The 23,650-nt window shown below is 39.9% G+C and overlaps 3 protein-coding genes across 5 annotated transcripts; 1 reads left to right on the top strand and 2 right to left on the bottom strand.

The window, feature by feature from the left end:
- Positions 1-336: 336 nt before the first annotated feature.
- Positions 337-6,075, bottom strand: nsa2 (NSA2 ribosome biogenesis homolog (S. cerevisiae)). Its single transcript, XM_044095779.1, has 7 exons — positions 5,898-6,075; positions 2,867-3,023; positions 2,023-2,210; positions 1,801-1,951; positions 1,524-1,703; positions 762-954; positions 337-579 (listed from the first exon to the last, which is right to left on the bottom strand). Exons 2-7 carry the CDS (start codon positions 2,867-2,869, stop codon positions 512-514), a joined length of 783 nt encoding a protein of 260 aa, XP_043951714.1. The 5' UTR covers positions 2,870-3,023; positions 5,898-6,075; the 3' UTR covers positions 337-511.
- On the top strand, positions 3,186-10,055 carry gfm2 (GTP dependent ribosome recycling factor mitochondrial 2). Of its 2 annotated transcripts, none has more exons than XM_044095771.1 (20): positions 3,186-3,481; positions 3,555-3,627; positions 4,378-4,423; positions 4,517-4,614; positions 4,694-4,819; positions 4,905-4,993; positions 5,084-5,172; positions 5,266-5,326; positions 5,481-5,666; positions 5,755-5,835; positions 5,921-6,069; positions 7,250-7,393; positions 7,471-7,570; positions 7,643-7,835; positions 8,466-8,542; positions 8,629-8,767; positions 8,834-9,007; positions 9,430-9,545; positions 9,628-9,810; positions 9,896-10,055. In XM_044095771.1, exons 1-20 carry the CDS (start codon positions 3,440-3,442, stop codon positions 10,022-10,024), a joined length of 2,295 nt encoding a protein of 764 aa, XP_043951706.1. In that variant the 5' UTR covers positions 3,186-3,439; the 3' UTR covers positions 10,025-10,055. The 2 variants fall into 2 exon arrangements, with proteins under 2 accessions (XP_043951706.1, XP_043951707.1); XM_044095772.1 differs by having other exon boundaries at positions 3,190-3,481; positions 7,253-7,393.
- Positions 10,056-10,206: 151 nt separating this feature from the next.
- Positions 10,207-18,559, bottom strand: hexb (hexosaminidase B (beta polypeptide)). 2 transcript variants are annotated; one of them, XM_044095774.1, is made up of 14 exons: positions 18,232-18,559; positions 17,955-18,106; positions 15,959-16,024; positions 15,603-15,649; positions 15,388-15,498; positions 15,200-15,301; positions 14,980-15,112; positions 14,715-14,895; positions 14,552-14,638; positions 14,394-14,466; positions 12,621-12,801; positions 11,565-11,655; positions 10,647-10,751; positions 10,207-10,530 (listed from the first exon to the last, which is right to left on the bottom strand). In XM_044095774.1, the coding sequence occupies exons 1-14, from the start codon at positions 18,483-18,485 to the stop codon at positions 10,467-10,469; spliced, it is 1,647 nt and encodes a 548-aa protein (XP_043951709.1). In that variant the 5' UTR covers positions 18,486-18,559; the 3' UTR covers positions 10,207-10,466. The 2 variants fall into 2 exon arrangements, with proteins under 2 accessions (XP_043951709.1, XP_043951711.1); XM_044095776.1 differs by lacking the exon at positions 12,621-12,801 and adding an exon at positions 13,589-13,763 and having other exon boundaries at positions 18,232-18,556.
- Between the last annotated feature and the right edge of the window lie 5,091 nt (positions 18,560-23,650).

The following is a 23,650-nucleotide window of genomic DNA, read 5'->3' as shown; positions in this document are numbered from 1 at the left end:
AAAACAAAAGTGGTAAACCAGATTGATGTTTTGCACCCAACAGTTTATAGCACCACAGAAGTTAGCATTCATTCCAAAAGCCCAGAATTTAGAAAGGCAACTTCTGTTTTATTTTTACTAGACATTTTTCAAACACACCATCATCGCAATATTTTTGATTATTCATGTTTAATATGGCTTTAAGCGTGGGGCCAGCCTCTTCTCAGACATCATATGAGCTTCATGAAAGACATGAGCAGCTTCAGCTTTGAGTTCTAATACAAATTTTGATATGATGTGAGGTTATTATTCTATTGTTAGAAAGTCTACAAGGAAGACACAAAAGTCAGGGAAATATCTGGTGGCATTTCAAGTTTATTTATATCAAACAATTTCCTTTCAGTGTCCTTTTTGCTGCAGTAGACGTAGCCAATCACAGCTCCACCCACCTTCCCAACGGTTTGGTGAATGTAGGTCCACTGTTAATCAATGCTCTTGGTGTAAACAGGAGTAATCAGGCAGGTAGAGAGTCTTATACCAGAAGAACTGCATTAATACATCCATCGTTCTCTGGGTTATTTGTCACCTGGGCGTATTTACCTGAGAAAGAAAAAAAATCAAACATTTCAACGTGAAGATCTTCACTTGGTATGACGTATCAGACGTATCAAAAGATGAGGAATTTCTACTTTTGTTAGAAATATGCAAATAAAAAAACAGAAACAAAATTATACTGTAGTTATAGTAGTTCATAGAAAAATTTTTATTGAAGAAAAACTCACCCCAGATAACCTTTCCTCCTTGTGTAACCAGGCCCAGCTCACTGACATTAACCTCTATCACCGTTCCCTTGGTGATGACCCCCAGAGTGGTGTAGAGTGGTGACGAAGGGTTCTTCTTCACTCCCAGGATGGGAAGGCAGAATGTTGCTTTCAGTTCTGGGTGTGTGACGTGAGCCTTCTTAAAACGCAGACCCTAGAGAGAATGATATGTGGCTGACTGAGCTCAAAGTAGATCACAGGTTCTCACTACCAATACCGGAAAAGAATTTTTTATCGGTTATTGGTCACCATGTGACCGACCACTAATTCAGTCTAATTTTATGCTTTTTGCTTTGCTTGCTTCATTACTTAGTTTACATTATATTTAGAATTCCTAATTGCACTTTCTGAACCATTTGAAAGGATGTTTGTGGCCGTTTGTTTTTGTCAGCTTCAGTTTCTTTAAAATTTATTTCACAATGACTGTTGCAACGACCAAACAAATAAAAGTTGTGCTGTTTTCACATGTTTGACCAAGCTTGTCAAGCTATTGGTGCATTTACGTGCACTGTACTGGTGCAGAGATAAATTTGTGCATCAGTACTTATGTCTGAGTTTAGAAAAAGAAATCTTTTAAGCCAATTCAGCACTGTTTTTCTGCATCAAATCGGTACCGGCCGATACTAAACCTGATATATCTGTATCGGAAGTGCAAAAAGTGAATGGGTGCATCGGTAACGAGGAGTAGAAAACATTTTACCTCAACCTGTACTGTTGGCTTACCATAGGTCTGATGAAGCGTTCGTACTTCGGAGGTTTCCTTGTGAAACCGTCTCCAACAAAGCAGACTTTAGTGACCATCCTCTTCCAGGCTTTCTTTTGTCTCTTTCCTGTTCGGATGACTTTAAGAACTTCTGTCTCTCCTTGAGCGCGAACCTTTGGCAGGGGCACCTCCCACTTGCCCTACAAGCACAATTATGTTAATTTCATACAAATGTTTACAATTACGAAGAAGTAAACCAAAAATAGGTATATGAGCACATCATGAAACATCACTCACGGCTTTCTCTTTCCTCTTCTGTTTGATCATGTTGGAGAGGACCTTTGCTCGAGACTGTCCCTCTCTGTCCAGCAGATAGGCTGGGACGGCTCCTTCTGGGGTCTTGTCATCGTCCTTCTGCTTGGTCTTCCTCTGTTCGTGCATTTTGATGCTGAAAGCAACGAAATGAAATGTTACCAGGGTGAAAACAGAAGAAGACAGAATATCTTCCTCCATACTCACGTCTTCTTCATCTGGATCTTCTCCGCATGTCTCTGTTTGTGGTAGAGCTTGGCCTTCAAACCAATCATCTTCCTGGCTTTGTGGGACCGCTCGTGGGCTTCTCGGCTCTCCTTCTTCCGTTTCCTCTCATGGTGGTCCAGGCGGTAGCCATGCCGCTTGCGGTGCAACTCGATGTGCTCGTTCTGAGGCTGAGAAGCAAGACGGACACGCGCGTTCAAACATTGCTGTACGGAAATCAACTTTTACAGACTCGATTATAAACTTTTGTACAATAAATTGTGGCAGAAGGATCACAGGTTCTTAATCTGTTTGAGTACGATGTAAAAAGCTCTGTTTAAAGTTTCTGTCAGATATTTCTACAGTTGTTACCCTTTCAATATGTCACCTTTAAAAACAGACATTTTAAGGAAATAAGGTTGGATGGTTTCAAGGAAAAAAAAACAAATGAATATTGATTTAAGGCATTGAGACTGAGAACAAAATCACAAGTTAAAATTATTTTCCAAGTTCAATTTTCTTTACTTATGCAAGAAATATTTAATCACACGCAATATTTGTTCAGAATTTTTCATTAACCTTTCATGACTGGTTGCCTAAGCAAAAACTGCGTAGCCCTCCTTTCGTGTGTAAAATATACCCTAGATATTGTAATGACATCATAGACCTGAAAATAACACAATGAAGTGAATTTTGAGACAAACAGTTGAAATCCACCTTAGTTCACAGTAGCGCCTGCCCTCGCTGCCACATGCTGACGAAAGCTAAAGCTAGCTCAAGAAAAGCTAGAGCGTTAAATTGTCTCATACTGGCGAATAAACCGGATTTAGACGACTGGGTTTCTTACCATGTTGTTCTTCGGAAGATACTTGTTTCAATAAAGACGTTGCTTGTGGTTACGCCAAGTGAAGGCACGGTGTTTTTTGGTGTTTTTTGCTTCAGGCTGGGGCTCTTCTGATGTTGTTATCCCCGGAGCCGATACGTAGAGGAAGTGCGTCACCACGCTGAAACAACGTATTCGTTTTTATTTTAAATCTTTTTAGAATCGGCTTTGTTGTCAAATACTGTAAAACGTACCCTTTGAAAAACAGCTTTAATTTATTATCTTTGTAAAATGTGCTCAAAGATTTAAATTTACTTAACTGTAAAATAAATGTGAATTTACTTCTAAACGCGGAACCAAATGACGTAGCCTGAGGGACCCAGGGGATGTATTTTGGTGTCGTGCCTTAAACGAGCTCTATGAGTAACAAAAATGATTCTGGTCTCAAGGGTACTTTAATACATTTCCTTTTCTGTATTATTCAAATAAATTATTTCTATTTCTTCTGTAACGAATGAGGTGACAGATCTTCGTCCAGTCTCATTGTCTTTAAAGCTCCGACAGAAAGGCAGTAAGGAGCTTTTATAACAACCAGAGATGTCTGTCAGAGCCTTACAGACGCTCAAGGGGATCATATGGGTAAGACATATCATATTTATTTTACATATATGCTGCTATTAACTGATCCGATTAATAACGGTGTCGTTCACAGGGACGATGCTTCTTGAGAGCTGGATCACAGAGCTGCAGATGTCATTTAAGAAGACATTATGTCGCTCTACCAGGTGTGATAACTTAATACATATATTTTCATCACTATTAAAGGGCACTGTGGATGCATTACTATAGCAGAATATTTTGCTCCATTCCTTAAGTTTTTTTTTTTTAAGACTATTTGGGATTTATTTTTAAGGATTTACAGGAATATCTTTCTCCGTGCAGCTTGGAATTAAGTTGTATATTCATTTTGTCACTTCGCCACATCAAATTAAGATCCATATCTACTATTAGTACTCTTTCGTCAAGGGCATATTTGTTGAATACACAATGAATAATTGTCCTGTCAACAGATTTTATCTCCTAAGCTGTGGATCTCTGGTGCTCTGAAAATGCTTTTCGAGATTCATTAAACAATCATTTATTTAAGTGGATTTTATTCGAGGGTATTAAAGTAAAGTAGGTTAATACATTTGCACACTACACTTTTTAGATGCTTTTTCTGGTCAAATATTTTTTTCACAAAAAAGCCCAACTAAATACGTTGACATCTTGTGTCTGTAATGTTATAAAATGAGAAGTTCAAGAGCTGAAAATACATTTGCAAGGCATTCAAGGAATTTATGCAAATAACTCTTTTTTTTTAGACATTTTCTGTTTTTTTTTTCTTCCAGTAAGTTATGATGTACACAATCATTTTGGTTATTTTGGTACATTTATGACAAAATTCTTAATTTTCTTTAAAAAAAAAATACACCATTGATTAACTTGGATTTTTGTCAAAAACTCAGCATTTACCTTCTTGCTAACTGTCACAGATGATATCAAATCTCTGCGGGCTGTGCTCAACCCCGACATTTCCAAGTAAGGCGTTTTTATTCAGCAGGCTACTTTTATTGGCTATTTGCTACACGTTCTGTTAGAAGATCGGTGTTAAGGTGTGCTGTGCTTCTGCAGGATCCGAAACATCGGCATCATGGCTCACATCGACGCAGGAAAGACGACCACAACAGAGAGGATGTTGTATTACTCTGGCTATACGAGGGCATTAGGAGGTGTGTGTCAGACACAGACAGCAGCGTGTGGACGTCTGTTTTCCATGGTGTGAACTGCTGCCGCTTTTGTTTCTGTCAGACGTGGACGACGGGGACACGGTCACGGATTTCATGGCTCAAGAGAGGGAACGTGGCATCACCATCCAGTCGGCAGCGGTCACGTTTGATTGGAAAAGCCATCGCATCAACCTCATAGATACCCCAGGTGAATAAATAAAAATAAAAAAACTTTTTAAACCTAAAATATTGAAATGAAAGTGTAAAGGAGCGTAGAGTTTGTGTGTTTGCAGGACATGTTGACTTCACTCTGGAGGTGGAACGGGCGCTTCGCGTTCTTGATGGGGCTGTTGCCGTGTTTGACTCGTCTGCTGGCGTCGAGGTTGGCAAAGCAGATAATGTTTTTGTATTTTTAAAATCAATTTTCCCCATGTAGTTAGCAACTTCCGCCGCCTTTGGAAAACCCTAACAGGCCCAGACTCTGACCGTTTGGAGGCAAGCAGAGAAGCACCAAATACCCTGCATTTGTTTCCTGAATAAGATGGACAAACCTACAGCAGAGTAAGTGACTTAGACATTTTGTCTTCTACAAACTGTGAGTTTATTTTAGATTATATTAAAAATGGAGCTATATCTTATAATTTTTTTTTACAGCCTAAATTTCTCAATGGAGAGCATAAGACTGAAACTGAGAGCCAGTCCAGTCCTCCTGCAGGTACATCTGTACATCAACATTCTCTCTAAATTGTTCATTTTTGCTGAATAAAACCCTTTTATTTCCAATTCTTGTCTTCAGCTGCAACATAAACATCTTTGTAAATAAATATGAGGTTTTATTGCAAGCTTCTCCTAAATCCATCCCTGTCTAGATGCCAATTGGCAGCGGTAAGAACTTCACAGGTGTGGTGGACTTGTTGACCAACCAGAAGCTCATATGGAACCTGACATCGACACGAGACGATGGACGAACATTTGAAGCCAAACCTCTCGGCCAATCCGAAGACCCAGAACTCCTGGAAGCAGCCGGTGAGGCCAGGACGGCACTCGTTGAGCAGGTGCACATCCTGAAATTTGTAGCAACAACTACCTTTAAAAAAAGAATGGTGTTTGATGAGCGTTTTTTTTTTCTTCCCTGAATCCCAGGTGGCTGATCTGGACGATGAATTTGCTGAGCTGCTGCTAACGGATTTTAGTGACAATTTTGAGGCAGTTCCCGCGAAAAAAGCAAGTCTTCCATTCCAAAATAGAACTTTGTGTTCAGATGTAATAATATTTTACAAACGTACCTGCGTTAAATCTGATGTTCCAGCTACAGGAAGCTGTGCGGCGCGTGACGCTGGCCCGGAAAGGCGTCCCGGTGCTGTGCGGGAGCTCTCTGAAAAACAAAGGCGTTCAGCCTCTTTTAGACGCCATCACTGCTTACCTGCCTGCTCCTAATGAACGGCACCATGACCTGGTGTGAGTGACCTCTGAAACCTTTTTCAGTCATTTTATCTATTAAACAGATGTCAAATTATATGTAGAACCTTACATTTGTTAGGTCCCCTTTGGAACAGATATGGAAAATGATAAGGGGAGGAAATATTTTATCGGAAAAGTGTGATCTCGCACTGAAAATCAAACATTTTGTTTTAGTTTATTTAATGAAAATCATGAAGAAATATCACAGTAAGAATAGTTCCTCTCCAAAATAAAAATAAAGGACAAGAAAACATGATCCAATTAAGTGTGGCAGATAATATTCTGAATGTCTTCGTGTTGGGCTACAAGAAAATCATTTGTTTCTTTGCAAACAGTTAAAACAGCCACAGCTAGCAGGCATCTGATGGTGTAAGAAGAAATCTTTCTCTTTTTTTGCATCCATTTCCTTTTTTGCCAATTACAAAAAAATAGCTGTTGTTATAGAATATAGATGTTGCAGAGGTCATTACAAAATGATTTGGGTGCCAATAGAGGGTCATTAAAGAGAAAAATGTTCACAATAACACAGCTAGCGTATATATTTGCATATTTTTCACAAATATCAAATTTGTTAGCTGTTAATATATAAATCAATGCATAAAATGTACAAAAAGGTAATATTTTGATGCCTGAACTTAATTTGTTTGTGTTGTGAAAAATGAATGGTCACAGTGTTCTTACCTCCAGCAGCGGTTCCCAGATCAAGTAGAGGTTTGGTTTTAGCTCGCTATTTGGCTATTAGCCTGAAGCTAACATGCGCTGCTGTCGATAAAACACACAAATTACAACTTTAATTTTTTTAAATATTTAATTCTATTGTATTTTTCATATTTCAGTACAATTCTTTTAGGAACATACATTTTAAATTAATTTCTAAGTAAAATATTAAGCATATTTTAAGGGTAATTTTTCATATTTTTTAATATTTCTATGTTGTATCAATGTAAATATTTAACAAGATCTGGATAAACTTTCTTCTATGCATCATCGTGAATAATGTGATGATATTTTAAAAAGATTTTTTGGAGAGGTTCTGAGGGTTTTATTTTCAAGGATTGATTTACTTTATTTACTTGATCTAAAAGTGGGTGCTAAATTCTTAATTTATTATGGAAATTGCAGACTTTCAAATAACACGTTGTTGTTTTTAATGAACATTATGTCTGTGCCCGACCAGCAGACGGTGGTACAAAGACGACCTGTGCGCCTTGGCCTTCAAGGTTCTCCACGACAAGCAGCGCGGTCCGCTGGTGTTCCTCAGGATCTACTCTGGAACCCTGAAAGCACAGACGGCCGTCCACAACATAAACCGGAACAGCACGTACGTCGTTTCCATCCCAGCAGCCGCGGCGTCGCTTATTCTTACGACACGGAGTGATAGAAGTGTTCCGTCTGCAGGGAGAGGATGAGCCGACTGCTGGTGCCGTTCGCCGACCAGCACGTTGAAATCCCCTCCATGAGTGCGGGGAACATCGCCCTGACCGTAGGACTGAAGCAGGTGACCCGTTTACTCCCCACGGCTTTTTCGAATATTAAAGAGTTTGCTCACGTTTTTGCGCTTTCACGTCAGACGGTCACGGGAGACACCATCGTTTCCTCCAAGGCGTCCGCGGCCGCCGCTGCTCGTCGAGCGCAGAGCGACGGCGGGACGGGGACAAAGCGTGGAGACCGTTCCGACATCGGCATCGTCCTGTCTGGAGTGGAAGTTCCTGATCCTGTCTTCTTCTGCACCATAGAGCCCCCCACCATGGCCAAGCAGGCAGGTCGGTGCTAGAGTCAACAATCACACAATTAATATTCTTTTTTTCCTCTGAATTTAAATATTTCCAAAAATTCCCTCCATCTTGCCCACGCAACAATAGATTTTTTTAAAAAGAGTGTATTATTTTAATGAAAATTATACATGACATATAGCAACACCGTAACACAAGTCTGATATTAATATTTGCTATTATTTAGCTTTTTTGGGGAAAATTACTTTCTATTTTCTTGGTCTATAAAATGTTTTTAGTTTGTTCCCAGCAACAATTTTCTTTTAAAGCCTCTGCTGTTTTTAGCCAGTCAGTGGATGGGTCTTGTCCAGGTCTGTTGTATAGTGAAAAGTCACTGGATGTTTGTGGCCCCGACCTACTTTGACATAAAAATAAAACCAACCAAAAAGGCTAATAAAAGAAAAATTACTTGTGTTGCAACAAAAACTCTCATCCCAAAGTTGATTTTTAATTTTTTTTTCCACGTCACAATTCTTGCACCGCTTTGTGTTGATCTCCCGCGTGAAACCCCACCAAAATCCTTCAAGATGTATACCCGTAAAGTGACAACATTTTAGTATAGTGTTTATCTTCACTCCCGGAAATTTTCCAGTCTTTCAAACTTTCTGTATTCACTAAAAGATCTGGAGAATGCGCTGAACTGCCTGCAGAGAGAAGACCCCAGCCTGAAAGTCAGAGTTGACCCCGATTCTGGTCAGGTAATCGCATTTCTTGGATCTGCTAGAGCTTTGTCCAGAGCACAGCGCGTCAACGTTAAAGATCCTGTTTTTTCTTCGGTGCCAAGACCATCCTGTGCGGGATGGGAGAGCTGCACATCGACATCGTCCACGACCGAATCAGACGAGAATACGGCATCGAGACTCATCTCGGGCCGCTGCAGGTGGCCTACAGAGAAACCATCCTTCAGGAAGCCTCCACTGCAGGTACGCCGCTTTGACGTTCATTTCCAGTAGGCTGGAAATATCATCTAATGAATCCGCCTTTGTTAGACACACTGGACCGAACCATAGGGGACAGAAGGCATCTCGCGGCGGTCAGTCTGAGCGTCAGACCGGTGGACTTCGCCTCGTGTGAAGTAGCATTTACAGAAGAACTACGAGTGCAGATCCAGCCAGAAATAAAAGAGGCTGTGGAAAACGGAGTGCACAGCTCATACCTGCAAGGTAAAAGAAGCTTTGATAATTCTTCTTTATTTCTAAACATAAAACATCCAAACACCAAGGCAAAGGTTAGTATTAAAAATTCTCCTACAAAATGAGAAAAAAAAAAAAATCTAAATTCAGGACGTCAGTCTGCGCTCGCTGGAAACTGAAAGCTATCTTCTATTTTTTTTTTACCCCCATTCATTTTCTTTTATTCACTCAATAATAAATATGAATGCTTCACGTAACAACTGAAAAAGTATCATGAATGAAAAAGGAGCAGAAAGAATGATAAACTTATATCACATGAAAAGAAATCAACTATTTAACTAAGACTATTATAGCCGTATTTGAAATACACAAAACGAAACAAAAACAGCATATTCAAAGCCATATCGATTCACCAAATATGATTTTTTTTGTTTTGTTCTTTTCACCCCCAGGCCCGCTGCTGGGTTACCCCGTCCGGGGCGTCTCCTCTCTGATCCACAGCGTTTCCGTGGAGCCGGGGACGTCTGCAACCATGGTGTCGGCCTGCGTGTCCCGTTGCATGCTCAAGGTAGACCCAGAACGTTTGTTCACGTTAAAAAGCGCAGCGTGTTAGACGCCATCGCCTTAACGGTGTCGCTTCGGGAACCCAGGCCCTGAGGCTGGCAGGGGCACAGGTCCTGGAGCCCGTCATGTCCCTGGAGGTCACCGTCGGGGAGGAGCACCTCAGCTCGGTGCTGGGGGATCTGGCCCAAAGACGGGGGACCGTCAGAGAGATCCAGAGTCGCCATGACAACAAGGTGCTGCTGGCAACCGTGCCCCTGGCTGAAATGATGGTGAGATTCGGCATGATTTAAATGATATATCTGCCTCTACTCTCTGAAAATCATTTAATGATTATATCTGCTGACACGTTTAAAGGGCTATTCCACGGTCCTGCGAACTGTGACCTCTGGGAACGCCACTTTCTCAATGGAGCTGAACGCCTACGAAGCCATGAACCCCCATGACCAGAGCGCACTTCTTAAAAGAATCTCCGGTCTGATGTGATCACACATTTTTACAGTTTTCTTCATATTTTAGAAAAAAAAAAGCCATTTATTATGGTAAATATTGAGATTACATTGAACGAGGACAATGTCATACTCCTATTATGCTGCCAAATGAATCCGCAGCCGCTGTATTTCTGTATAGTTTTTTTTTTGCTAATAAAAACAAAAACACAGAAGCAATTACAATTTCAAGATTTATTGAAATCTTTAGAAACATTCGCACCAACAAAAACAAAAGCTTATAGAAAAAAAAAAAAAAAAAGAATCATTCATATCGACATAGAAACATCAGATTTGTGAATCGCATTCAGTAGGTACAGTGACAGCTCTGAAGCAGAAGCTCCTCGTTTGATTCCCCAGCATTACAAACCAAGCACAACGGTTGATTGTGAGTGCATGTGCTTCCCTTTTTTTCGGTCCCCAGACCAGCACGTCAGCGCTCAGACGCCTTTATATTCACGCAGGCAGAAGCTGGGAGACAGCGGCTCAGCTGGTATCCCACGCCTTGCAGAAAAGAGGGGGAAAAAAATAAATAAATCTCAGTATCTCTTGTAACCTTACCGTCCGTAACAGATAGTAATAATATCCGTTACGTACTTTAACGGTTTCTCGATACTTACTCTACCAAGCGACAGCGGTGTAGAGAAAGTCTGCTGTAGGCATCGCCGGTGTCTCTGACCTCTTTAGCGCTCCACAGACGCTCTGCTACAGCACTGGCTCGAGGCCTAAGAAAATATAAAATAGCATTCTGATATTATTTATGCTTACAGTGCTTTGAAACAAAAACAAAAAAAAAGTATCAACACTTGGAGGTCGACAACATGGACTTAGAATTTTCGCACGATGTTTTGTATTACCATTGAGAAAACGATAAAAATGAGGATTTAAAAAACCCCACTATGCATTACTTCTTCTTTTTTAGGTCACTGCATGGCACACAATTCATAGACCCACAAACATAAAATGTTGCTCTTGAAAGAAGTGATTATATCACTAATCTGCATATAGGGACTTCATTTAATCCCATTTTTATTGACACTCACATGGAACAGAAAAAAAGAAGAAATCAGTAAAAAAAATAATAATAATATATATATATATATATATATATATCAGTCCGTTTTTAAACATTTACTGGAATTTATTGTGACAGCGATAAATCAAAATTCAAGAATTGTGTCACGATAAACGATGTGTTAATTAGGTGTTAATTAGGGATAAATGCACATCCCTAATTAACACCTCTTGAACTTTTTCACACCGTGTCATAGTGCAACCAGAAACCTTCCCGTTTGGTAGACAGGATTTTGATACAAGAGACCAACAATCACATGGTTCATAATTGTAAAGAAGGAAAAGTGCCTACATATCCAGTACAATTTAAAAACCATGTATGTTTTTAAATGATGCACTACTTTGTGTTGATCCCTTAACACAACAAAAATACACTAAAGACGTTTGTGCCTATGAACATGACAAAAAGTGGAAAAAACAAAACAAAAACATCTTTAAAATAAGCCAAGACAGACGTATTTTACCAGAGTCTCGGTGTCAGATTCGTAGCGTCCACATACTCTCCCCACAAACAGGCCTCTCCACCAATCACAAGCTTCTTTTGTTCTTCAGTTCCTGTATTTTTTTAAAGCATATTTTCAGTAATTTCAACTTCCTTTTCATAAGCACAAGCACATTTTCCTGCTCTTTATTCAACAGGCTTACAAAAGTTTGCACAGGAGTGACAACACTGGGACATGTCGGTTTTAGTTACAGGATTTTGCTTCATTTTAGCCAAACGCCGGCTTAATGATAAAGCAGGGTAAGTGTACTAGTGCTGATCATAATCAAGGCATTCCCCGCGTTTCATACAGAATAGTGACACAAATCCATGCAAATGTATACTGTCTAAATATTTTCAAACATTCCCGGTTCTTGTGTTTTGGCTCCTATTGAACGGAATTTGAGCCAGAATTTTCTGGCCAATTGTTTGAAACGCAAAGTCTTCAATCTGGTTTTTCTCAAAATGTCTGTACGCAACACGGTTTACATCGTTAACACTTTGACTTTGACTTTTAAAAAATTATTTTTAACACTTGAAAAGGTAACAACCTCAGTGCGAGAAAACATTTCTCCCTCCGAGACATTTTAATTTTTACTTATCAAACTGACAGTTCGTCAAGCAATGAGCTGTGCTCCATTTACCTTTGCCCAGCTTTATCTCAGGAGGACAGTGGTTGATTTATGAATCTTTCTGTAAACAAGCCTGATCCATTAACCTTTGCATGCAGAGCCACATTCGAGTCAGCAAAGCGTCTCCAAACTGGAAAAACTTTTTGACTTTTAGACATTTGCAGCAATAAAACTTCTTGTTTTACGGGACTGTTGAAACACATGACTTGGTTGCAGATTAGCCTGTGGTCTCTAACGCCCGGGGCGTTAGCCAATCGCTGCTTTTCTAACTACCTGCAGATGCTAGCTGTGTGGCAATGCTAGAGCTAGCTTCCAAGTGCAACCAGGTGAGGCGTAACTAGACAAAACGGGAAGGTTTTCCAGCAACGAGTAGATAAATAAAATATTTATATCATGTGGACACAAACCCTGAAAATCTTGCGGGTCGGCTTTGTAAAAGCCCGGCCAATCCTGGCCGTAGGCGATACGGTTCAGGTACCAGGGAGCCGACAGCAGGGTCTTGTACCCTGCCAACGTAATTCTTGCCATCTCAGACTGGTATGCCTCCTGGGTTCCTTTCCAAATGTGGATTAGTGTGTCTGGTTTCAGCTACAGAGTGCACACACACACACACACACACACACACACACAAGTATAGAGAGGGAGACAGATTGAAATAACAACCCACAACTAGAAAGTGTGCATTTCCCATGAAAACGCAAGTGTGAATGCTGAATGCTTTTGTTGAAAATGGCAAAAGTGTTAGAAGCCGACCCGAGACATAAACTGTGGAACACAGCCGACATTTTATATTGTAATCCTCAATTCTGCCATGCAGCTGTTTCACCCACTTCTATGGGGTGAAAAATTCATAAAAAGGCTGATTATAAAAAGTATGAAGGTTATAAATGCCAAGAGATGCAGCCGGCATTAGGAGAGCAAGCTGAATAGTATAAAGGTTGAATGTTTAATGTAGCACAAAGTATACAGGAGAAGAAGAGCTGCAAAAAAAGAGCAACCAGAATAATAAATAAAAAAAAAAAACCAATACGTTTTTCCATCTGACCCCCCCCCCAAAAAAACTTTCCTGAATCTAAAAAGGTTCTGAGCACCTTTTGTCTGATGATAGATGTTATCTGACGTTATCTGATCTGATCATTGCGGAACCAAAGATTGAAGTCGACCAGTCGAAACCACCAACCACACTGCCCCATGTTCACACACTGACTTCTGTTGTCACAACTGTGCAGTTTCTTTAAATTTAAGCCTGTTGAACAAAAACGAGCTGAAAAGTGATCCCCCCAATCCTCAATCATGAGAATGATAGGGGGGGAAAAAATAAGAAAAGAAATCATCACAATCTTCATCATTATTCTTATTAACTACTAAAACTGACCGTTGAAGTTGAGCGGCTCAACATTGTAGTACTTCAGCCAGTCCTGTCCCGTGCTAATGTAATCTAAGTACCATGGGGCAGAGAGGATGGTGGTGTGTCCCGCTGCCGTCACATTGCTCATCTCTGAGTTAGTCCCACTGCCGATCCACACGTGCACTACTGTGTCGGGCTTCAGCTGCAATTGTTACAAGTCAAACTCATGTCTTCAACTCGCATGCGGAAAACATAGCTTAAAAAGAAAGGTGTTAACCAGCTGGAGGGGAATATATGAAAGAAATTGAAGATTTCCAGGTGATTTTTTTTTTTTTTTACTTACTGTAGAAAACAATTGCCAGTAGAGACTCATGTTTTATTCGAGTCCAACTGGTTTTGAGCAGCTACATAGAAATTTGAATCAATATGCAAATATTTCCAGAATGAACTGTAGCCGAGCTCAGTACAGATGTTACAAAGAAGCCACATGTTCAGCTTCCCAAATAAATGCTCCCATTTACAACTGAAGCAGAAAAATGCTAGTACTAGCACTCTGTTTGATATGACTTGTTGATAATGCAGCACTAAATTTCGACAACATTGTAAGGATGTTGCAATTGGTGGACCAAACCAACACCTGGGATTGGACGGGACAACATTAAACAACAGCAACTTAGAAGCATCTGCAGAGCCCTTATCAAATAAACTTTTTCTGAATTATTCAATAAAAGCAGAGTTAAAAACAACAGACTGCGGTTTAACAATCATTTGACACCATTTTAAGTGACAAATTTTGCATTCATTTTACAAAAATAAGAAAAATAGAGGATACCTTAACTCCATTGTCAAAGACCTCCTGCCAGATGATGTAGCCTTTATTGGTAGCAGCGACAATGTCCAGAAGTCTATTATATGAACAAAAAAAAATCAATCAATAAAAAAGAAATACATGAATATTATCTAAAAAAGAAACTAAAATAAGATGCACACTTTTGGATGTAGAAGGACTCCAGTTTCTTGTAGTCCTTTCCAAAGCCTTGCTGCTCCATGAACTTCTGAATGTCTGGATTGGACTGCCTGTAAAGATAATAAATAAGTAAAAACACAGCCGCTGACATCTCTCTGGTCCGTTAGACGGATCAGGGCTCCTCACCAGCACGTGAAGGACACCTCGTCACCTCCCAGGTGAACGTAAGCGTCGGGGAAAACCTCACTGATCTCTTTGAAGAACTGCTTCATGAAGTCGTAGGTGGAGTTGAGGATGGGGTTCACCGGTCCGAAGGTGCCAGAGGGCTTCGAGCCGGAGTAGCAAGGCGTGAGCAGGTCAGTTTGACCTGAGAAGGAAACGCGTGGAGGCGGACGTCAGGAGAATGTAGAAGCTGGAACTAAATGTGGACGGCAAGAGCGAGAGAACTCACCTTTACCCCAAGACTGCGTGTGTCCTGGGGTGTCAAACTCGGAGACGACCCTTATGCCTCTGAGGCGGGCGAACTCAATCACCATTTTCACGTCTGCGGGTGTGTACACGTGGGTGTACGGGTGGTAGGCGCCCTGCCAACATTGTGATGGGATACATTTGTGTCAACGCAGGGACATGAAATATTTGGGTCAACGCAGATAATAGGTTTGTTCTGGAACCTTTTGGCTCAAGTTTGGGAACGTCCGGCTCAGGTAGGGAAAAGACTGATCATCGACGATGTGCCAGTGGAAGACGTTGAATTTATTCATCGCCATGACTTCCTGCAGGGTGAAGTAAAGGTGGAATACATTTTTTAAAAAGTGACGATAAATTAACCACTTGGTACATAAACAGGTGGTTAATGTACCAGGTTTGTCAGGATGACTTTGATTGGAAGGAAATGCCGCGACGAGTCCAGCAAGATGCCACGGTGAGCAAATCTTGGGAAGTCACTGATAACCGTCGAATTGATGGTTTTCTGGAAAAAGGTTGCAGAAACAACATGAACTGCAGCTTAAACACTTTGTGTTGGGAAACGGTTCAGCAACAAGGAGCGAGACGCAATTCATCTGTCTCACTTACAGCTCCATACTCATCCTCATAGACCAACTGGCTGAAAGTCTCCAGACCTCAAAAAGGAGAAGAAGACATAAAAATACATATTCCCAAGCAAGTTCAACCCCATCTGGAAAACCCCTGATGTTTGGCTGCGAATACTTTTGCAAAGCACTGCAAATTGGTTTAAACGAAACACAGAGAAAAGAATCAGAGTCTGGTCAAAGTTCATTTAAAAATGTCCCGTACGTCTTATTCCACAGGATATAAGAACTAAATTTAATTTTGTTATGTCCTGCAACCTCACGATAGAGGGGAAAAAAAATTGCACTCGTCATTTGATGATGATTTAAAACCAGGCACATGGGTAAATAAACTCCTACCATGCAGGGCTCCCCAGACCTTCGGTGCTTTCAGGACAGCGAACGGCTGATCCACGGTCAGCTCATCTGCAGAAACAAACAGTAGCAGTACGACCTGATAAAGCTTTCCAGGAGGTTGAATCAGGACTGTAAGCCATGAAACATTTGGTCTGGGTTCATTCTTGAATTTGCCTTCCAGGTAATCTTTACTTCCTCCTTCCCGTCATGAGTAGGATAAAGGATGCATGCAACGTATTCACCAAGTAAAGCGCATCTTTTTTTTGTCCAGCTCTTTACAAATTCCTCTTTCATCAAATATTAGATCAAGTGGAGCCAAATCGCTCACTGAAAAAATGTCACCATGGCGACTGTTTAACGTTTCATCGGATAAGATTATCCAAGTGTCTCATGCTGACTATTAACTACCATTAGGACTTTCCTAATGGTAGTCCTCCCTACGCTTCGTTAGTCAGGTTTTGTCACTACAATGGGATCAGCTCCATGAAAATATTTTCATGATCGAACATTAGTAGAAAGCAGCAGAGATCAAGCCTATTATAATGTTTTAATTTTTTTTTTTTTTTTTTTTACTTTTTAATGCAGAAGCACAATATCAGGGTGAAAAACAAACATTTTAAGAAACCATTTAATTAAAATATTCAATGCAATGTGTTTTATGTGTCCTTTCCTAATAACTTGAGTCACAATCTGTGGCTAGCTTTTTTCTAATCCGATAAATGCTAATAAGTTTTGAGAAAGTTTTTTTTTTTTTTTCTTTTTTTTTTTAAAGCAATCCAGTACTTCCCATTTCCAGTGTGTAGGTACAATGGGCAAACTTCATTTAGCCACTCTTCAAAATGGGAAAGATGGGAGAGAACATGTCATTCTGGTAAAGGTGAGAGGCCAATTTCAAGGTACAGCTATGAACGTTTTCAGAACTACTCTGATATAACCCATGTTTTCCACAGCTTAAACACAATTTGATTTATGCTACACAAGACTCGGATCTTTAAAAAAAAGATTTAAATTTAGGGAGATAAAAACAAAGCAAAAATCTACAACGATCGCTGTTTGAAGTCTGCAGCAGAGAATGGCACCTTGGGGTTTCTTCAGGTTTGTCTCCAGTGATGATTACCATCCACAGACCAACCAGTAGCTGGGGAGGCATGCCAGTCATTTTTATTTGTAACTTTTCCACGTTTTCATGTCGTGAAAAGCCTAGCATGACTTTCCCTGGGACCTCAAGCTTTAATTAGCTAAAAAGATAGACACTTTTTTTGGGGGGAGGGGGGGGGGGTTTGAATGTATAACACACCAGGTAGGCTGGGGGGTAAAACACAAAACTCAGTGATAATCCTGAAAACGGGGCTTTCAGCAGGATAATGACCCACCACATGCAGCCAAACCAACGGCAGACGAAGTTTCACTTTGGTCCAAAGTCGTTTCGGTCCTACAGGAGCTAAATCTTTTAGAAGAGCTGCAATGTGAGCTGAAGATATATTGACAGTTTATCAATGAAAGGTCATTTTGTAAATTTATATTAATATTCATGGCATATTCCCCTGAATATGTGTACAAAATTTTTATTTCTTTGTCTGAAATTACGATATGATCACAAAAGTGAAATTTGTCTTTCAAGATTAAAATTGCAATAATACCATTATGTTGCTGAAAGGCAACAATACTAATGTTATTTTGATTAATTCAACCAAGTGAGTTTTTGCTATTCACACATTACATAGACAATATGTAGACAAAAACCAATGATAAATGAAACAGTAAAAGACGGAAAGCTTTGCTTTATCAGCTGCACCCTGCAGAAAATAAGTCATAAATAAAATACATACAAACTTTGATTGCGCACATGGACTTAGAGAGGCAATATTGAGCTTTTCTTCCGCTCATAAAAACTTAACTTCTCCAAAGTATATAACGTTATTTATTTAAAGACTTTTTTTTTTTTTTACATGAAGTGCTGCTGACCAAAAAATATTTCATCAATGAGGAAGAGACTCACATGACTCATCAGAAGACACACTGGGGTAACCGTCACACTCCGAGTCAGGTGATGTGATCCACACCTGCAGCTCCAGCAGGTCCGTGGGACCTGCTCTGGCGCTTCTATTCACCTTCTGCTTTTTAGAGCCCCAAAATATGTATTCATAATACCTGTAGAGAGAGATACACAGCAGATATAAATCAAAACAGGTCCGTGAATGCACCACGAACACAACTCAGGAAACTGAAAGAGACCCCCCCCAAATCACCCCCCAAAAAAGAAAACCTCTCCAGACCTCCTGTAGGCCAGCTGAAGGAGGCCGCAGCTCGGACCGGCTCCAGACTCTTTGGCATCAGTGATACTGAAGCTGGAGGAGCTCAGCTTGAAGGAAACATCCGAAATTTGCGCCTTCTGCGGCAGAGGCCACAGAGAGCCGTATTTGGAGGGCTGGAAGACGAGCTCGGGCTCCTCGTCGACGTTGTTGCCCTGATGCCCCCGGCAGGAACCGAGAGCCAGCAAGATGAACGTAAACCCCAGGAGGCTGCTCATGTTGACAGCAGAGCTTTAAAGTCACAAGACCTGGACGATGAGAATGACAAGAGATTTGTATGGGAAACGGGAGGGCGGGATTTCCCACACGGAAGTAACAATTTAAAGGGACCGTGTGTAGATACAGCACCCTTCACTTTTTTTTTTTCCTTTTTTAAATTTGGCGTCTCTAATAAAAAGGTAATTTAAAACTTAAATGCTTCTACTTTGTTCTCGTAATTTAATTACTCCTAGTGTGGCCCTAATACTCCGTCGTACCGTCGCACGAGTACTTCGTCGTAGTTAAAAGTTATTTCTTTGTCAACACGGTGTAGCCGCATAAGATGTTCAACAACATTCTTCATTTTATCGGAGTTTTAAGGGTGCTTTTTCTCGTTGGAGTTCCCATAACGACTTTAGTCTGGAAATTCTAACTTTATTCTTGTATTCCGTCGTAAAATACAGTGCCACTTTAAGTGGCACTGTATTTTACGCAAGTAGCGTAAAAGATTGTAGCTACTGCGCAAGTAGCTACAATCTTTTGTTGTACTTGCGCAGCATTAGGGTGACAAAATTTAAACCCAGAACTCAAGTTCCCAGACCTTGTGGAAGAGAAGCAGGCCCAAAGCATCACAGGTACTCCACCATGCTTAACAGTGAATATAAGGTGCTTTTCCAAAAAACACGTTCTTTATTTCACACCCTTTTTGTTTCGTCTGACTAAAACCCACGATTCTAGTCAAGATCCCAACAGAGTTCAGCAAGCTATCCATGTTTTCATGACAAGAGGACAAAAAGAAAAACCTTCTTCCTGGAATCGCTCCCACACAGTTAACACAAGAGTATTTAAATTTTCTATGGTGACCCCTAAGATGTCACTCTTTGCTGCAGTTCCTTTTCTGTGATTTTGAAGTAGGACGAGTAAGGTATGGAGGAGTTGTACAAATCCTAAGTAAAGATCTATGTAGTTTTACAAAGGTATATTTCCAATGTTACAGAATACAGACCTAATAATTCCTTCTGTTTGTGCCTGAGTCGGCAATGCATATCTACAACTGGTTTAGCACAATTTCTGCTTTAGCTTCCTCCGACAATGTGAAAATACGCTGAATTCATTAGCGATTGTAAAATGACCAGGTGTGAGTGTGAGCAAGCATGGTTCTCTGTCTCTATGCATCATTGCTGGTGACTTGTTCAGGGTTTGAAGCTCCCCTCAGTCTATTGTCCGGATGTCATGTGATCTCATCACTATGGGGTCCAAACAACAGCTCAAGGACAAAATTATTCTCGCTTTTAAAATGCTGAGCCTGCGAAATCTGAAGAGTTTTAAACAAAAGAATTAAACGCTTAGTGGTTTTCAAGGCAGCACCCAGAAGTGACAGTCAATCATAAGAAATCAATGATTCAAACAGCAATTTGTAGCAGAATTTCTCTAAAGTAGCAAAACTTTTTTCCCCCCGTTTTTTGACCTTGTTTAAAATGTGATCTTTTTTGTGTGTAGTTTTTTTTTCTTCTTATTTTAATCCGGTGGTTATTTATTTAACACAGTGCTTATAGAATATTAAAAGAAAGTCTGAACTGAGAGGTAAAGTGTGAAAACGTTTTTCTTAAACAACCATCTGGTTGTCACTCTGGCGATGATCAGATGTTTTCCTTCTGTAAACTTTGACATGCAAAGGTCAGCGCAGATGCAGGTGTAGATTACAAATGACACATTAACTTTTGTTATCGCGCGTCTCTAATGCTTTCATGGATTCATTTAGGCTCCATGAGCCTGAATGCAGGTCTACAGAATCTGCTGCAGCACCAGTTTCCTGTAGACTGGACTGCAATGAGGCCATCAGCGCAGGTCTGTTTGCTTTGTTGTCACAGTACAGTTCACTCTTAAAAAATCTTTAATAATATGCACAGTCATTACACTACTTTTCCTGAGAACAGTATGAGGGGGAAAAAAAAACTATTTTTTGACTGTTTTTATAGTGTTGTTGCAAAGGATTCCAAACTATTCCAAACCCTTGAAATTTTAAGGTTGGATTTTATGGGATGAACCAGAAGTCAGCAACGTTTACAACCCAAAGAGTCATTTTTGCCTTCGCTCTAGCTTGGCAAAGTCGTTTGGAGCCACAAACCCTGTATGACTCTTTGAAAAGAAACATGGCATTTTTTATAATATCTATTATAAGATTTATTTATTTTTATTTTTATTTTTTTTTACATTTCTAATCAATCTTTTGGAAAATAATCAGTTTTCCTTAAAAGGGATTTAAACTTGTAGTTTGCAATCAAAGACAAAACAATGACTTCACAAAAAACATTTGTAAAACTACTATACTAGATTTAAAAAAAACACTGCTGAGGCTAGTATTTATTTATTACCTTTGTGTTTTAAGCAATTTCTTAATTCTTAATTATTATTATTATTATTATTAGTAGTAGTAGTAGTAATAGTATTATAGTTTTTTTTGCTATACCAGATAAAAAAAAAATACTGCGGAGGCTAGTATTTATTTATTACCTTTGTGTTTTAAGCAATTTCTTAATTCTCAATTCTTTATTATTATAGTTTTTTTTATATATATATAACATGTATGTTAATAAAGTATAGTGGACACATTTTTTCAGTGACCTTATTCTTTTGTAGGCCCACTTTCTTCTTATTTTCTGCTGGATAATAAGAAGAATAATCATAAACAAATTCTGATATTTGGTTATTTAAGAGTTAAAATGTGTACACATCCAATACTGTTTACGTCTTTGGCACACGGAGCTAAGAGAAGTGATGGCTGTAAGTCAACCAATGGCCACTAGGTGGCCGATGGTCACATTACAGCTGAGAATAATCCGCATGTTGTAAACCAACAGCTTAAAACATGCCGCTCTGACTGAGAACATTTTTGGTTCAGTCTTTCCGAGAATCAAACACTGTGTGGTTTTCAGCTAAAGTTCAAAACAGGACACATCAGGCTTACCGTATAATAACACAAAGGGCGCCTGACTTCCTCTTAGAAGAAATCCAGGCCGTGTACTCCTCCTCCGCAGTGCTTCTGTTTACTCCAAAGTCTTTAATGGTTGTATGTATAAAGGCAGTCGCCACATTGATTCTCCTGCATTTTATCTTTGAAAAAGAACGAAATGAAATAAAAGCAACAGCTGAAGCAAACATTTGAATATAGTGATGAGTTTATACTGCTTTCATGCACAGTGTGTGGAAAAGCTGCTGGAAATCCTTTCCCGCAGGTCAGATATAAGTTCTGGAGGCCAGCACGCCCTTCAGACATGACAAAGGAACACCGTGGCTCCCGCTTAAGGCCGACCTCTGACCAGATGAGGAATAATCGCTATCTCCCGAGTGACCTGTGGAAACAATGCTGACGGCGTAAGTGGCACCAGCTGTCGGGTGGGCTCAGACCGACTGCCCTCCAACGGATCTGATGTGGTGCATGGTTTATACCAGCAGAAATAAGAACTATTCTAAGAAAGAAAGATGGCGACTAAAGAACAGCGACGTTCCCACACCTCCCTACAAAGGAAGGAGCCGGTCTTGTGCGAAATTCTGTTCCCCTGTGAAAATCTGTTCCCCCTGTGTCGGGAGCGCGCATCGCAGCCAGAAAGGCGGTCTTGTGCGAAATTCTGTTCCCCTGTGAAAATCTGTTCCCCTGTGTCGGGAGCGCGCATCGCAGCCAGAAAGGCGGATCTGAACATTTTCACGGCGCTTCTGATCGATTTCTCGGTAAAACAACTCATATAATCATGTCAAGGTTGTAACGTTCAGTTTAATCGGCAGCTGTTGTTTACAAAATTGTAAAGTAATTAAATAAACGAGGTCTTTTTACGCTGATTTGTGTTATTTTAAACGCCAAGAGAATCGGTCTTTCTTCAACTATTGTCACTTCAGCTTGACAGAAATAAAAGTCAGTCACCAAACAATTTGTCAACACGTAGTATGTATTTATAGTTTTTCATTGCTGATATAAGAGGATGGTAGCTGGCTGATAGCAAGGCACAAAAATTAAGACTTCCTAAAAAGATGAGAGTGTGGACTTTCTGGTAAATCTTGTTCTAATGTAAAATATGACAGATTACTGGATTGAGGAAATTTCTAGTATACTAAATGCTACCACACATAACAATTTTAACTGTGTTTATTCCTCTCATCATCAACGCATTTGCTCTTTATTTGACAAAGTTGGGGGGAACCAAATATTTTAGCTGTTTCCTAAAATAATCCGTTTCTCTATAAAATGGGAACAAATTAACTTACCAGAAAATCTTTTACTGTGCTTATTTCTCTCATCACCAACAATAAATCCTGTGAATTTGGTAGCATTTGCTCTAAATTTGACAAAGTTATGAGGGGGGAACCATATATTTTAGCCACCTAAAATAATCCGTTCCCCCTCTGTAACTTGCCCCCACCCCCAACTTTGTCAAATAAAGAGCAAATGCTACCAAACTTACATGATTTGTTGTTGATGATGAGAGGAATAAACACAGTTAAAGACTAGTTGGTAAGTTAATTGGTTCCCATTCTATGGAGGGGGAACGGATTATTTTAGGTGGCAAAAACAGCTAAAATATATGGTTCCCCCCTCATAACTTTGTCAAATTTAGAGCAAATGGTACCAAACTTACATGATTTGTTGTTGATGATGAGAGGAATAAACACAGTTAAAGACTTGTTGGTAAGTTAATTTGTTCCCATTTTATAGAGGGGGAACGGATTATTTTAGGTGGCAAAAACAGCTAAAATATTTGGTTCCCCCCCCCCCAACTTTGTCAAATAAAGAGCAAATGCTACCAAACTTACATGATTTGTTGTTGATGATGAGAGGAATAAACACAGTTAAAGACTAGTTGGTAAGTTAATTGGTTCCCATTTTATGGAGGGGGAACGGATTATTTTAGGTGGCTAAAATATTTGGTTCCCCCCTCATAACTTTCTCAAATTTAGAGCAAATGGTACCAAACTTGCATGATTTGTTGTTGATGATGAGAGGAATAAACACAGTTAAAGACTTGTTGGTAAGTTAATTGGTTCCCATTTTATGGAGGGGGAACGGATTATTTTAGGTGGCTAAAATATATGGTTCCCCCCTCATAACTTTGTCAAATAAAGAGCAAATGTTTTCAAACTTACATGATTTATTGTTGATGATGAGAGGAATAAGCACAGTAAAAGATTTTCT

The sequence above is a fragment of the Gambusia affinis genome, linkage group LG17, assembly GCF_019740435.1.
Source record: "Gambusia affinis linkage group LG17, SWU_Gaff_1.0, whole genome shotgun sequence".
NCBI classification, from domain to species: domain Eukaryota; kingdom Metazoa; phylum Chordata; class Actinopteri; order Cyprinodontiformes; family Poeciliidae; genus Gambusia; species Gambusia affinis.
This window is presented reverse-complemented; position numbering and strand designations above follow the sequence as displayed.